The 13,548-nt window shown below is 42.2% G+C and overlaps 1 protein-coding gene across 1 annotated transcript in view; it reads left to right on the top strand.

The window, feature by feature from the left end:
• The window catches only part of atp9b (ATPase phospholipid transporting 9B), a 340,330-nt gene that overhangs the window by 200,410 nt on the left and 126,372 nt on the right, over window positions 1–13,548 (top strand). Inside the window, exons 10-11 of the mRNA XM_038810251.1 lie at window positions 1,626–1,701; window positions 11,691–11,767. Coding sequence (XP_038666179.1) covers window positions 1,626–1,701; window positions 11,691–11,767 — 153 coding nt within the window. The remainder of the gene's footprint in view (window positions 1–1,625; window positions 1,702–11,690; window positions 11,768–13,548) is intronic.

Raw genomic sequence — 13,548 nt, 5'->3', positions numbered from 1 at the left:
CACAGGTGATAGCCAAACACAGGCACATTCCGAAATGAACAAGTTGTCTTTGATCTTATCTCATTGCATTTTTGTGCGGTAACCATAGAATCTACAGTGCAGAAGGAGGCCATTCGGCCCATCGAGACTTCACCGGCTTTTGGAAAGAGCACACTCCCCAAGCCCACACCTCCACCCTATCCCCATAACCCAGTAACCCCTCCCAACATTAAGGGCAATTTTGGACACTAAGGGCAATTTAGCATGTCCAGTCCACCGAACCTGCACATCTTTGGACTATGGAAGGAAACCGGAGCACATGGAGGAAACCCACGCACACGGGAAGAACAGGCAATGGCCCAAGCCGGGACTCGAACCTGGGACCCTGGAGCTGCCCAGTATGATTAACATCTACTATCGGAACTGCGGCAAAAATCATTTGGGGAACTTTGTAGGTAGTTGTGATTTTGATATATTTGAACCGCTTCAGTTTGCACGATCATCTACTTATTGTCAGTTTTCGACTTGCAGCGAGACTTTGAGAGTCCCTAGTCAAGGAAATACTTTTCTCCCTCTGAATCTGAGTAAACTGAACATTATAGGGCTGCAAATGGTCCTCCTGGATGCCAGGCACGCTGGTGGTTTGTGCAGAAAGCTTCACCCAGTTGTATTCGTCCACTAACTGAGCATCTGTTGTACTTGAAATATTATGTCCTCTAATGTGTGTGACATTGACCAAATAATAAATATGGTGAAAACAAAACCCGATGTTATAACAACTTTGCCCTGTGTTACTTTTGCCAGTGAAGACACATTGACTGGTCACTGAGATATATTAATATCCATATTCTGTTATGGATACTCATCCTGAGCTAATTAAAGCTCTTGGTTGTTGGATCACTTTTTAACCAATTCTTTGTCTATTCCAGAAGCTAACTATTTTGTTTCTCAAATGGCACTAAATTAGCATGATTATGATCTTAATGCTGCTTTAATATGGTTCTGCAGAAAGCATTAGGCAAGAACTTCTTTTGAAGTAACATTAAGTTTAGCTCCACTGCCTCTTTAATTCAGTGTATATTTGAGCTGTCCAGACCAGGAGTGTTCCCGATTCAATCTTTCAGCTGCACTCAGTCAGTTGATCTCAGCCACAAGCAGTGATGCAGAGACTACAATTGGCCTTGGTGCCTTGGGTTACAAGGGAGAAAATCATCTGCCCTGTTTTCCGACTCCTGCATGTGATGTAATGAGCCCTGTTAGATAAGGAGCGAGCATATGATTGAGATCAGCACTGATTTCTACATGGCATATCTGTTGACTACTGGTCACTTGAAGTCCTGAAAGGTACCGATGGAACACCACATCAGCATGTAACTGATGTCTGCCGTGGCAAGGGAAGAAAATTGACAGAAAGAGAAGGAGTCCCATTGCAACAAAATCCCTCTTCCCATAGATTCTGATTCTTTACAGCAAGGCAAAAAAATAGTACCGACTATTGTAATCAGATTTGAAGATCAATAATTGGAGAATAAAACCCGTTAATCTTGTTTTGCAGTTGTAAGCATTACTGGCAATGCATTCTTTTCTATTAACACTGACTTTTTTTTGCACAAATGCAAAATATTTTTGCATTTAATTAATTGCAGGAAGATAGTGATCCTTCCATCCATGAAAGTCTGGGTATAGAAAATACACTTTGGGCCAGCACAGTAGTAGCTTCTGGTGAGTATGTTATTTGGTTACTCATAGTGTACGACTCGACATTGGAATAGCATATAACCCTTTGAAGTTAATGCCATTTCTTTCAAACTAAGATGAATAAAAGATTTTGTAATTTGTTTTGAATTAAATTACTTGTATCATTGGGTGCTAAAATAACAGTCTGTGGAGATTGTAATATTTAAGGTACAGGATGTTTTAATATTTGTTACACTGATTCCTGCCTAGTAACAGAGGGGGACCTCTGGGAATATTTTGATAGGTTACCTGATCAGGTCAAGGGTCAGAACAATCCTTGAGGCAGTCTGCCTGTCAACAAGTGGCACAAAGACAAAAGGGATAGAAACGGGTCCCAGTTCAGTTAAAGAACTTCAGCCAAGGGGTGGGGTGGGAGCAGACTTTAAGTGAAGAGGCTGTTGGGGCAAAGATGCCCTTTCGAGCAGTGATGTTCTGCTTGGTATAGACATAGGTCTGAAAATGTGCTCGCAAGCTAGTGTTTGAAGAATCTAGGGAGAAGGGATCTTGGAAGGAGCAATTGAAACCCTGAGAGGTGGGCCATTGTTAAAGCTGTCCGAGTAGGAGCAACTTAAGATAATTCCAAGGAGAGATCTTCAAAGGTGGAGCTAGGAATCCTTCAAGAAACAGTTCAATGCATTTGTTTGACTTGGTATTTACTGACGTCTGGATGGATCCTTGAGAAATCCATGGATTTTGTCTTGGTTGCAACTGTCATTTACTCTGCAGTGTGGTGTGTTAGACCACAGTTCATCTGTCCCTAATTCACATGCACCTCCTAGTTACCCTGAATGTTAGAGTATAAGATTCCTACTATGAATTGTTTTATCTTTCTGAATTTTTGCAGTAAAGTTTATTTTTTGCTTGCTCAAAACCCGTGGAATGTGTGACTTTATTCCAAAAGCAGGTGTATTGAATTTCAACCTTTTATATACAACGTTATTGGCCCTGAACGGGATATCCCCCCCCCCCCCCCCAAAAAGCCCAAGGTATAGTCAAGGATCATAAATTTGAAAACTGTTTGGAGATAGTTAAGCATCAGATTATATAGTTTTATATTAGCCCTGTCTTGTTGATGTTCAATATTGGTTGACAGGAAATAATTTTAAGCGTTAACATTTGTATTTCAAAAATTTTAATTTGGGAAATGCATTGAATATTTTTATATAGTGATCTTAAGACTTGAAGCAAACCAACTCTGAATGCAGTTCTGAATTTTTCCTAACACCTTGAAGAATCTAAACATCACAACTAAACTAAAACAATGCTAGTTACGCTAATATTCTGATCAATTCTGATTTATTTTTGGTTATGGTGGGGTCATTATAGTGCCTCTCTGAGAACATGGTTTGTATATTGCAATATAGTACATTGTTTATGAGTATCGCAGATTTAAATTTCAAAATAGTCACATTACTGCCAAATATTTAGGCACCCTGAACGTGGAAGACTTTTCTGCAAGGCTCTTTAACATGCAGTTAACTGTGTACAGCATGCCGTTCGGACAGAGAGGATACCCAATGCAAGGTGCTCTCCACCTCCTGAGTATTCAGTCAGTATTCAAGTACTTTTTTACATTTGTTGTCTTGGGTGACACAGTGGTTAGCACTGCTGCCTCCCAGCTCCAGGGACCCGGGTTCAATTCCAGCCTTGGGTGACTGTCGGGGTTGTTGTGGGTAAGGGTTCAGAGAACCCCAAAGTGTATCATGGAGTTCACCTGACCCACAAATTTTAATAGATTGAGGTATTGGGGAGCACGCGGCCCACTCTACAGGTGTGGTACAGCAGAAATGGAAAAGTATATTGTTAAATCAAAAGAATGCTTATTCTATGAACTCAAGTTAACCTTTTTAAAACATAGTGAACATCCGAGCAACCATTAATTCAAATACAACCCCCAAAGAATACAACACAAGTAATCCTTAAGCTGTCCTTTTAACATCCATAAGACTTTAAAAAAAACAACCTTTAAACAGAAACACATCAGGTTAAAGTCACTACTGAGAGCAGTTACTAGTTTTAAATTACTGAAGGATCGATTTACAGTCTTTAGATTACCGAGAGAGAGACTCGTACACCTTCTGGCTGTGACTGCAGCTATCCAGCTCTGAAAACAAAACTAAAACACACCCTGCAGCAAACAACCTAAAACGAAAGTAAAAAGCTGACACAGCCCAGCTCCACCCAGACTCTGACATCACTGATAACACACATTTCTTAAAGGTACATTTTAAAAATACTCATTTCTTACAGGTACTCTCACATGACTGTGGAGTTTGCACTTTTTACCTATGACTGGGTTTCCTCAGAGTGCTCCCAAAATCCAAAGATGTGCAGGTTAAGTGGATTGGCCATGCTAAATTGCCCCTTAGTATCCAAAGGTTAGGTGGGGTTATGGGGATTGGGTGGAGGCATGCGCTTAAGTAGGATGCTCTTTCCAAGGGCTGGTGCAGACTCGATGGGCCGAATAGCCTCTTGCACTGTAAATTCTATGAGGCTTCAGCATTTGTGATTTGTTTTGCCAAGAGTTTTGTCCAACATGTTAAGAGGAAGAAGGATATTTATGTAAGGCTGAGGAAACAAGTTTCAGATGGCACTTGAGGGATACAAGATAGCCAGGAGGGAACTGAAGAAAGGGATTAGGAGAGCTAAGAGAGGGCATGAAAAATCTTAGGCGGGTAGAATCAAGGAAAACCCCAAGGCCTTTTACACATATGTGAGAAATATGAGAATGACTAGAGCGAGGGTGGGTCCGATGAAGGACAGTAGCGGGAGATTGTGTATTGAGTCAGAAGAGATAGAAGAGGTCTTGAACGAGTACTTTTCTTCAGTATTTACGAATGAGAGGGGCCATATTGTTGGAGAGGACAGTGTGAAACAGACTGGTGAGCTCGAGGAGATACTTGTTAGGAAGGAAGATGTGTTGGGCATTTTGAAAAACTTGAGGATAGACAAGTCCCCCGGGCCTGACAGGATATATCCAAGGATTCTATGGGAAGAAAGAGATGAAATTGCAGAGCCGTTGGCAATGATCTTTTCATCCTCACTGTCAACAGGGGTGGTACCAGGGGATTGGAGAGTGGCGAATGTCGTGCCCCTGTTCAAAAAAGGGAATAGGGATAACCCTGGGAATTACAGGCCAGTTAATCTTACTTCGGTGGTAGGTAAAGTAATGGAAAATGTACTGAAGGATAGGATTTCTGAGCATCTGGAAAGACACTGCTTGATTAGGGATAATCATAGAATCTACAGTGCAGAAGGAGGCCATTCGGCCCATCGAGTCTGCACCGGCTCTTGGAAAGAGCACCCTATCCAAGGTCAACACCTCCACCCTCTCCCCATAACCCCACCCAACACTAAGGGCAATTTTGGACACTAAGGGCAATTTAGCATGGCCAATCCACCTAACCTGCACATCTTTGGACTGTGGGAGGAAACCGGAGCACCCGGAGGAAACTCACGCACACACTGGGAGAACGTGCAGACCCCGCACAGACAGTGACCCAAGCCGGAATCGAACCTGGGACCCTGGAGCTGTGAAGCAATTGTGCTAACCACAATGCTACCGTGCTGCCCACAGATAGTCAGCACGGATTTGTGAGGGGTAGGTCTTGCCTCACAAGTCTTATTGAATTCTTTGAGGAGGTGACCAAGCACGTGGATGAAGGTAAAGCAGTGGATGTAGTGTACATAGATTTTAGTAAGGCATTTGATAAGGTTCCCCATGGTAGGCTTATGCAGAAAGTAAGGAGGCATGGGATAGCGGGAAATTTGGCCAGTTGGATAACGAACTGGCTAACCGATAGAAGTCAGAGTGGTGGTGGATGGCAGATATTCAGCCTGGAGCCCAGTTACCAGTGGTGTACCGCAGGGATCAGTTCTGGGTCCTCTGCTGTTTGTGATTTTCATTAATGACTTGGATGAGGGAGTTGAAGGGTGGGTCAGTAAATTTGCAGACGATACGAAGATTAGTGGAGTTGTCGATAGTGTGGAGGGCTGTTGTCGGCTGCAAAGAGACTTAGATAGGATGCAGAGCTGGGCTGAGAAGTGGCAGATGGAGTTTAACTCTGAAAAGTGAGAGGTTGTCCATTTTGGAAGGACAAATATGAATGCGGAATACAGGGTTAACGGTAGGGTTCTTGGCAATGTGGAGGAGCAGAGAGATCTTGGGGTCTATGTTCATAGATCTTTGAAAGTTGCCACTCAAATGGATAGAGTTGTGAAGAAGGCTTATGGTGTACTCGCGTTCATTAGCAAAGGGATTGAATTTAAGAGCCGTGAGGTGATGATGCAACTGTACAGAACCGTGGTAAGGCCACATTTGGAGTACTGTGCGTAGTTCTGGTCGAATCATTTTGGGAAGGATGTGGAAGCTTTGGAAAAGGTGCAAAGGAGATTTACCATTCCAGATTTACTGGAATGGAGAGTAGGTCCAACGAGGAAAGGTTGAGGGTGCTAGGCCTTTTCTCATTAGAAAGGAGAAGGATGAGGGGCGACTTGATAGAGGTTTATAAGATGATCAGGGCAATAGATAGAGTAGACAGTCGGAGACTTTTTCCCCGGGTGGAACAAACCATTACAAGGGTACTTAAATTAAGGTGAATGGTGGAAGATATAGGGGGATGTCAGAGTAGGTTCTTTACCCAGAGAGTAGTGGGGACATGGAATGCACTGCCTGTGGAAGTAGTTGAGTCAGAAACATTATGGACCTTAAAGCGGCTGTTGGATAGGTACATGGATTACGGTAGAATGATGGGGTGTAGATTAATTTGTTCTTGATCTAGGACAAAAATTCGGCACAACATCGTGGGCCGAAGTGCCTGTTCTGTGCTGTATTTTTCTATGTTCTATGTACTTACCGGTTTCAAAACTTTAAATCTCTTTTTTTCTTCCTCCCGCCCCCGATCCCTCAGCCCTTCTTAGCTCTGAAAAGCTCTCCAGCTTTTTGAGGTTGCGCGATCTCTGATCTTCTCCAATTCGCCCTGATTTTAAGCACTCCATTGTTGGTAGCCATGCCGTCACTGCCTGTTCCCTAGGTGCTGCAGTTCCCTCCCTAAACCATTTGACCTCTCTCTTCTCCTTCATCGTTCTCCTTACAACCTAACTCTTTGACCAAGCTTTTCGTCGCCTGTCCTAATAACTCGTTATGGTGTCGAGTTTGGCACCTATTGAGCGATTTGGGGTTGCTGGTGGCATAGCAAGCTGTTAGCGTGCGAAGAATATCAGCTAGCATTCTCAAAATCCTACGTTTACAGTTGGTCAGATCTAAATTGGCCCTTATACGGTGGTTTTTGTTCTGTTTAGAAACTTGGTGCATAATTGTGTATGCATGGAGAGATTCCTTGCTATTGAGTTAGGTGTTTGTGAGAGGTGCATCGCAGGCATTTTTGCCCTGGATTTATGGAACACCAAGACACTCCATGTCACATGACTGCCAGAGAGTAAAAGAAAACTCGGGGACCTGCACTTGCTGCATGCATGGAAGTGGCAGATACACTTGCGAGTTTCATTCTGCTATTTTAGAACCAGAATACTCAATTAATGTCAGGCACAGGTGGAAAATATTCCCCCTCCCCCCAAACATTTTATGAAATCTGAACCATAAAAAAGAATGGTGTTTGAGATAATCTATTGCAGAGGGTACTGGTGTTTATAATGGAGCTTTAAGGGGCTGCTGAAGGTGTTGCTGACCGTGGTCACATTGCAGCCAGACCCAGCCATGGCAAATAACCACTTAGACAAACAATTTTTAACAGGGGAGGAAAAATTCAACTTGGGAATGTTATCCCAGTGACAACTTCCCCAAATCTGCTGCTGGAGGCAAGGAGGGAAATCCTCAGAACCATCTGAGAACGATTTGGAGAGTGGAAATAATTCTATCTTAAGCAAACACGATGAATCCATCACAAGAGGTTGAGAAATAGAAAGCTATGCTAATACCTGGGGATGAAATTTGAAAAGGAAATTACAAAGTTACTTTCATCTTGAAGTTTTGTAAAGTGCAAGGTATTATATGTTGTATCTGTGATATCTCGCACAACAGGTTTGTGAGAGAAAGAGGCTGGATGCTCCACTTGGGAGACCGTGTTCCCACTGGAACTGAATCATGTGCAATTCACGTTTCCGCTGGGATTGCTGTTTCAACAAAATTCAGGAGTTGCAAATAGCTGAGGTGAATTGCAAGCAATTCGCAGCCCTGCTGGCATCTGATTCGCTGGGGCCAGAATTCACGTTAAATAACCTGACGAGCCCGTTTCGCTGCTCAATGTAGAAATGAAAATGCTGGCCAAAATCGTAGCCAGGCGTACCAGAGGTGGTGGCAGAAGACCAGGTGGGCTATAAGGGTAGATAGCTAACAACGAATATCAGGTGCCTGCTGAACGTGATAATGACCCCATCCAGGGAGAGAACACCAGAGTGATCATCTCCCTGGGTGCATAAAAGGGCCTTTGAAAGAATCTTATGCAAGTGCTCACAGCACTGGAGCAGTTTGGGATTGGAGCAGGGTTCACCGCCTGGGTGAAACTCCTGTACAGTGCTCCCATGGTGAATATGCAGACGAACACCACCAGCTTTAAGTACTTCTAGCTGCACTGAGGTACAAGGCAGGGATGCCTGTTGTCCCTGCTGCTGTTTTCCCTAGTGATCGCACTCAGAGCAGCGAAGAATTGAAAGGGGAAAGGCGACAGAGAGCAGAGAATCTCGCTCTACGAAGGTTGACCTACTCTACGTCGCGGACCCATAAAGGAGCATGGAGGGAATCAAGGTGCTCCTGAAAGAGTTTGGAGCCTTCTCTGGCAACCTGAGCAAAAGTGAGATCTTCTCAATGAACCCGCAAAGGAGGGGGTCACAGCTGGAGGGATTGCCATTTAAACAGGCCAGAAACAAATTCTTCTATTTGATGATCCAAATCATCCATGACTGGACATGGATCCACAAGCGGAACCTGACCAGCCTGGTGGAAGAAGTTCAAAAGGACCTGCAGAGGTGGGACAGACTCCCATTTTCCCTGGCGGGGAGGGTGCAAACGATCAAGATGAACGTACTGCCCAGGTTCCTCTTCCTGTTCAGATCCAAACCGAACTACATCCCCAAGGCCTTTTTCAACTCAGGAAAAATTGATCATGGTGTTTGTTGGGGGAGGGGCGATCCCCAAAAAAGTCCTGCAAAGAACGAGAAGCAGGGGGGGGCCTAGTCCTCCCAAACCCTGCAATATTACCACTGGGCAGCAACAGTGGAAAAAGTAAAGGGATGGATCAGCACGGTAGCATAGTTGTTAGCACAGTTGCTTCACAGCTCCAGGGTCCCAGGTTCGATTCCCGGCATGGGTCAATGTCTGTGCGGGCTCTGCACGTTCTCCCCGTGTCTGCGTGGGTTTCCTCTGGGTGCTCCGGTTTCCTCCCACAGTCTAAAGATGTGCTGGTTAGATGCATTGGCCATGTTAAATTGTCCTTGGTGTCCAAAAAGGCTAGGTGGGGTTACTTGGTTACTGGGATAGGGTGGAGGCGTCGGCTTAAGTAGGGTGCTCTTTCCAAGAGCTGGTGCAGACTCGATGGGCTGAATGGTCGCCTTCTGCACTGTCAATTCTACGATAAAGGAACCGGAAGCCGAAATGCGATATTAGTACAGGTGACCAAATGTCCTGTTACAAGTGGGGTTTAAATATCATGGCAAAGGAGTGAGTGAATGGCTGAGGGGTTTTGGGTGAGAACTGCAAAGCTTTGGGCCCGAAGAGACTGAGGCCAGATTCGGAGGAACTCCCAAATCTGAGGGTCGGGTGGCTGAAAGAGCTTGGAGATGAAGACTGCGTAAGGATTTAAAAACCAGGATGAGAGTTTTAAACGTTGAGATTTTCCTGCACTGGGAGCCAATGTAGATCTGAGAGTATAGGGGTGAGGGCTCAACAGGATCCGACACATGTTAGGATGCAGCCAACATTGTTTTAGATGAGCTCACATTTAAGGAGGACGCAAAGTCGGCGGCCAGCATAAAGAGCATTGGAGAATCGTCAAGTCCAGAGGTTACAAAGACGAGAATGAGGGTTTCAGCAGGAGATGAGTTGAAAAGGGGGCTGTGGTGGGCAATATTATGGAGCCGATCCTCAGAAATGTAGTCTAGTATCATGTCTGTTTGCGTGGCTAGCATTGTATCAAATTCTCATATGGGTAGTAGTCTGTAATCAAAATAACAAGCTTTTGAGTGGGCGTAGGCAGGTTGTAATCGTTTAAACCATTTATTTTTAGATAACTGCAAAACCTGATCGCAGTGAAGCTCACTTCAGTGCAGCTTTTCATTGCACCTAATTTTTCACCATGTAGGGAACCTTTACAGTATTGTGTAAATACCTTTTTCCATAAACTAGTCGGCTTGCAAGTATTTTTGAATTTCTTAATGACTTAATACATAGAGAAGGGCTCCTCCCCAATTTTAAATAATTGGAATAATGGAACTGGCATTTTTCCCTCTGTTGGGGATGCAGTAACATACTAAGATGGTTTATTACAACCCATTAGTTGAAACAAATGCTGAGTGAATGCATTTCCTATTTACATTGCTATATTATACTTGAGGTTTGCTTTGTAATATCCAGCAGGGACGTTCTTGTATCAATATACCACTTATGCCTTATTAATAAACCTTTCAGAAATTGCATCAACTAATAAAAATACTAATGGGACACTTATCGTCTGGATTTATTGCGTCTTATTTTTCCACTGTGCATTGAACCCTCATATACTTACATCAGTCTGGTGTTAGTGATCCTCCACAGTATTGATTTGTGGTCTGTCTCCTCTGTAATTGTCGGTGCAGTGGCAATAGGAGCTGAAAGTTTTGAGGTGTTCCCCATGCAATTCCCTAAGCACTCTTCTCTAGCCTGACCTTGACCCACAGATTGTCCTCGATATGTAGTGACTGCGTGTCTAAACAGGATTTTGTCTGTAACTATCAACCACAGCGAAATTCACAAATTCTCACTACGTTAAGACATTTTTTTCTAGGCATTCTGTGCTGGAAGAAAATTAACCCTCCCGAGTAATGTGTATATGAGAATATACTAGAGACCAAATGAGAATGAAATGGTTTTTGTGGTATAGCTGCAGAATGCTCCTGATGGACTTTTCTTAATTGATAGATGAGAGAATAAGCTGGATGTTTTTTTTTCTAATCTTCTTGGAGTACCAATTTTTAAGTGATGTGCAATAATATGTGCCTTGGTGTGCTCCATGCTATTATATTTAGTGTTCAGAGGGCAAGTAAAGGTCAGAGAAGCCGGTGTGTTCATAGCTTGTTAATGTCGGAAGGTTGGAATTCTGAATTGTTAACAACATTCATTGTGATGCTGGTCTGTCTCTACTGTAATTTAGTACCTTTAATGAGTTGTTTGCTAATTCCCCTCGCCCTCCAAACTGCCAAACGTGATTCACTGAATCTTATTCCCCCCCCCCCCCCCCCCCCCCCCCCAAACCTTCCGTGCTCCAGAAGACTTCAGGAATATACCTTTTTTTTAAAAAATCAGTTCTTCCTCTGTGCTTTTGGATGCATACTCTAATAATACCGATCCTTGAAAAATAATTGCTGAGAAAATATCTTTTGAGATCAAACTGAAATCATAGTAATGAGTAAGATATGGTAATTGATGAATAAGATGTGGTTATTGATCGATCAATCCCTGTTGAGAGTCACTGCTTTCCAGTCTGAAAATGATTTTTTTCATTCGCATCCCCCCCCCCCCCAAAGTTTTCAGACACGTTGAATTCTTTTCACTGTTCTAAAATCCAGCTGCAAAATTTAGCATTAGTTTCCTGGGTGTGGATTCTGTTTATTGATGTGATATACTGTATCTCATTGTTTTGCCATACAAGCCATTGTGTAACATGATACACATTCTTGTCAAGTCAGGCTCTTTACCAGCGTAAATTGGGAACAGCTCCTTGATATGAATATTAAGTTTCATTGTAGCTTCTATTTTTTTACAGGAACGGTGATAGGGGTGGTAATTTATACTGGAAAGGAAACCCGCAGTGTAATGAATACTTCCAATCCCAAAAATAAGGTAAGTTCTAGGATAGTTTTAGTCCAGCTTTATTCTTTTATTCATTGCATTTGTAAAATTTAGTTATTTAAATTGGTCCCTTCGAGTGCTTCAAAATCATGCCAGGCAATTTCTCTCCTGCATCGTTGTATCCTGTTTATTTTGACAAGTTTGTTTTGCAGATATTTACTCTATCTTTTTTGTGCACAAATTGTTGCAGCTCAGGAATCAAGTTTCCAAATGCATAATTTGCCTTGAGACAGCAACCACTTCACAAATCGAGTGTAATGTCAAACATGTTAAGGCATAACAAGATGGTAACTTGTGAATACCAAACAGATTCTTGATGAGTAAATTATATTGACCTACGAGGAACAAGGATGAATCAAATTTGAAATTTTAAGTCTTTTTTTTTGCCTTTTGCTGCTGGCTACCATCTTCTATCATTCTCTTGGTGATCTTTATTTTTTTTGTTCCTGCTTTCAGGCAAGAATGATTTGGTATGCACAAAAATTAATGGAATTTACTTAAAAGTGACCTAGCTTAACATAATTGATCAAAATGGTTTGTGCACTTAATCTATAAAATGCATTTCAATTGGGTAAGAATCTTAACCAGCTGCAGTGATGGCTTTAAGGACCTTTTGGCATCAATACTGCTCTCACTTTTACAGTGCTCCTGTTCGGAATTCACTTAATTGTTCATTTATTGTTTACGTAGTTGTCTATTATTGTACCGACATGGTCTTCTAGTGAAAATGTTCCTTTGCTTAATATAAAGTGGGGCAATTCTGTTTTATCTTCTGGAAAAACATTCAGTACCATTGCATGGGAACTTAAGACCTCAAAGCCAGTCAGAGGGCATCTAATATCGAGTTCTCTTTCAGAAGCGTCCCCAATGTTCCTCATTTTGCGCATTTTCAAGAAATAAGTTACAGATCTTGATTACAGTTAATATTTTATGAATGACGCTGGCACCCACATTTATGTGAAGGCCATATTTTATCGCACGTAATGCAATTGTATGTATCCACAAGTGGAAATGATGCAGCATACTTGATGGAAATTCACTTGATTGAGCTTATCAAAAAAGGCACTACAACTCATCACTTGTGACAATCAGTTGTTTCATAGTATTAATTGTCATAAGTTATTCTAAGCGTGGATCCCTGTGAAAGGAGTGATAATACAAATTGCCTGCAGCAGTTATTGTAAGCCCTAGAGCATATTGATTTGTTTTTCTAATAAAAAGATGCTTTCAAGTGTCTGCCACAGAGGTAGGTGCTCTGAGTCATTGTGTGAATAATAATGGGATGTATCATTATGCTTCCCTTCAGACTAGCATTGTTAGCTCTGAACAATACCAATTTCCTTCAAAATTTGCCTTGCATTATAAGGATCTGTATGGTCATTATTTTTAACAAGTATAATTGTGGCATGAAGTTAAAATAATCCACGAGTACCATGATAATATATTTAGAGTGCATGCTGCTTTTTAAAATAAAGCTGGCTGTTTGTGCCAATTAGCAAAGTGCTACTCCTGGTAAACCCTACATAAGCTTTGCTAGGCAGCAGAATTTTAGCTGTTACATCAGACGTTACCACATACAGTGTTGAATAAAGTGAGCATTATTATTCAAGCTTGCTGACCACTCAATGCTCAGTAATGTCCTTACTGAGATTAGCCCTAACAGTAGGTCACTGTTCAGAAACAATAAGTATTTACATCAATTAAAAAATATGATAGTTGCAGTGAATTGCAAGTGTTGTAATATTCAAATGCTGACAGTGTTTACTTATTAA

Source organism: Scyliorhinus canicula, chromosome 10 (assembly GCF_902713615.1).
Source record: "Scyliorhinus canicula chromosome 10, sScyCan1.1, whole genome shotgun sequence".
NCBI classification, from domain to species: Eukaryota; Metazoa; Chordata; class Chondrichthyes; order Carcharhiniformes; family Scyliorhinidae; genus Scyliorhinus; species Scyliorhinus canicula.
The sequence above is the reverse complement of the archived record's forward strand: the minus strand, read 5'-3'. Positions and strand labels throughout refer to the sequence as shown.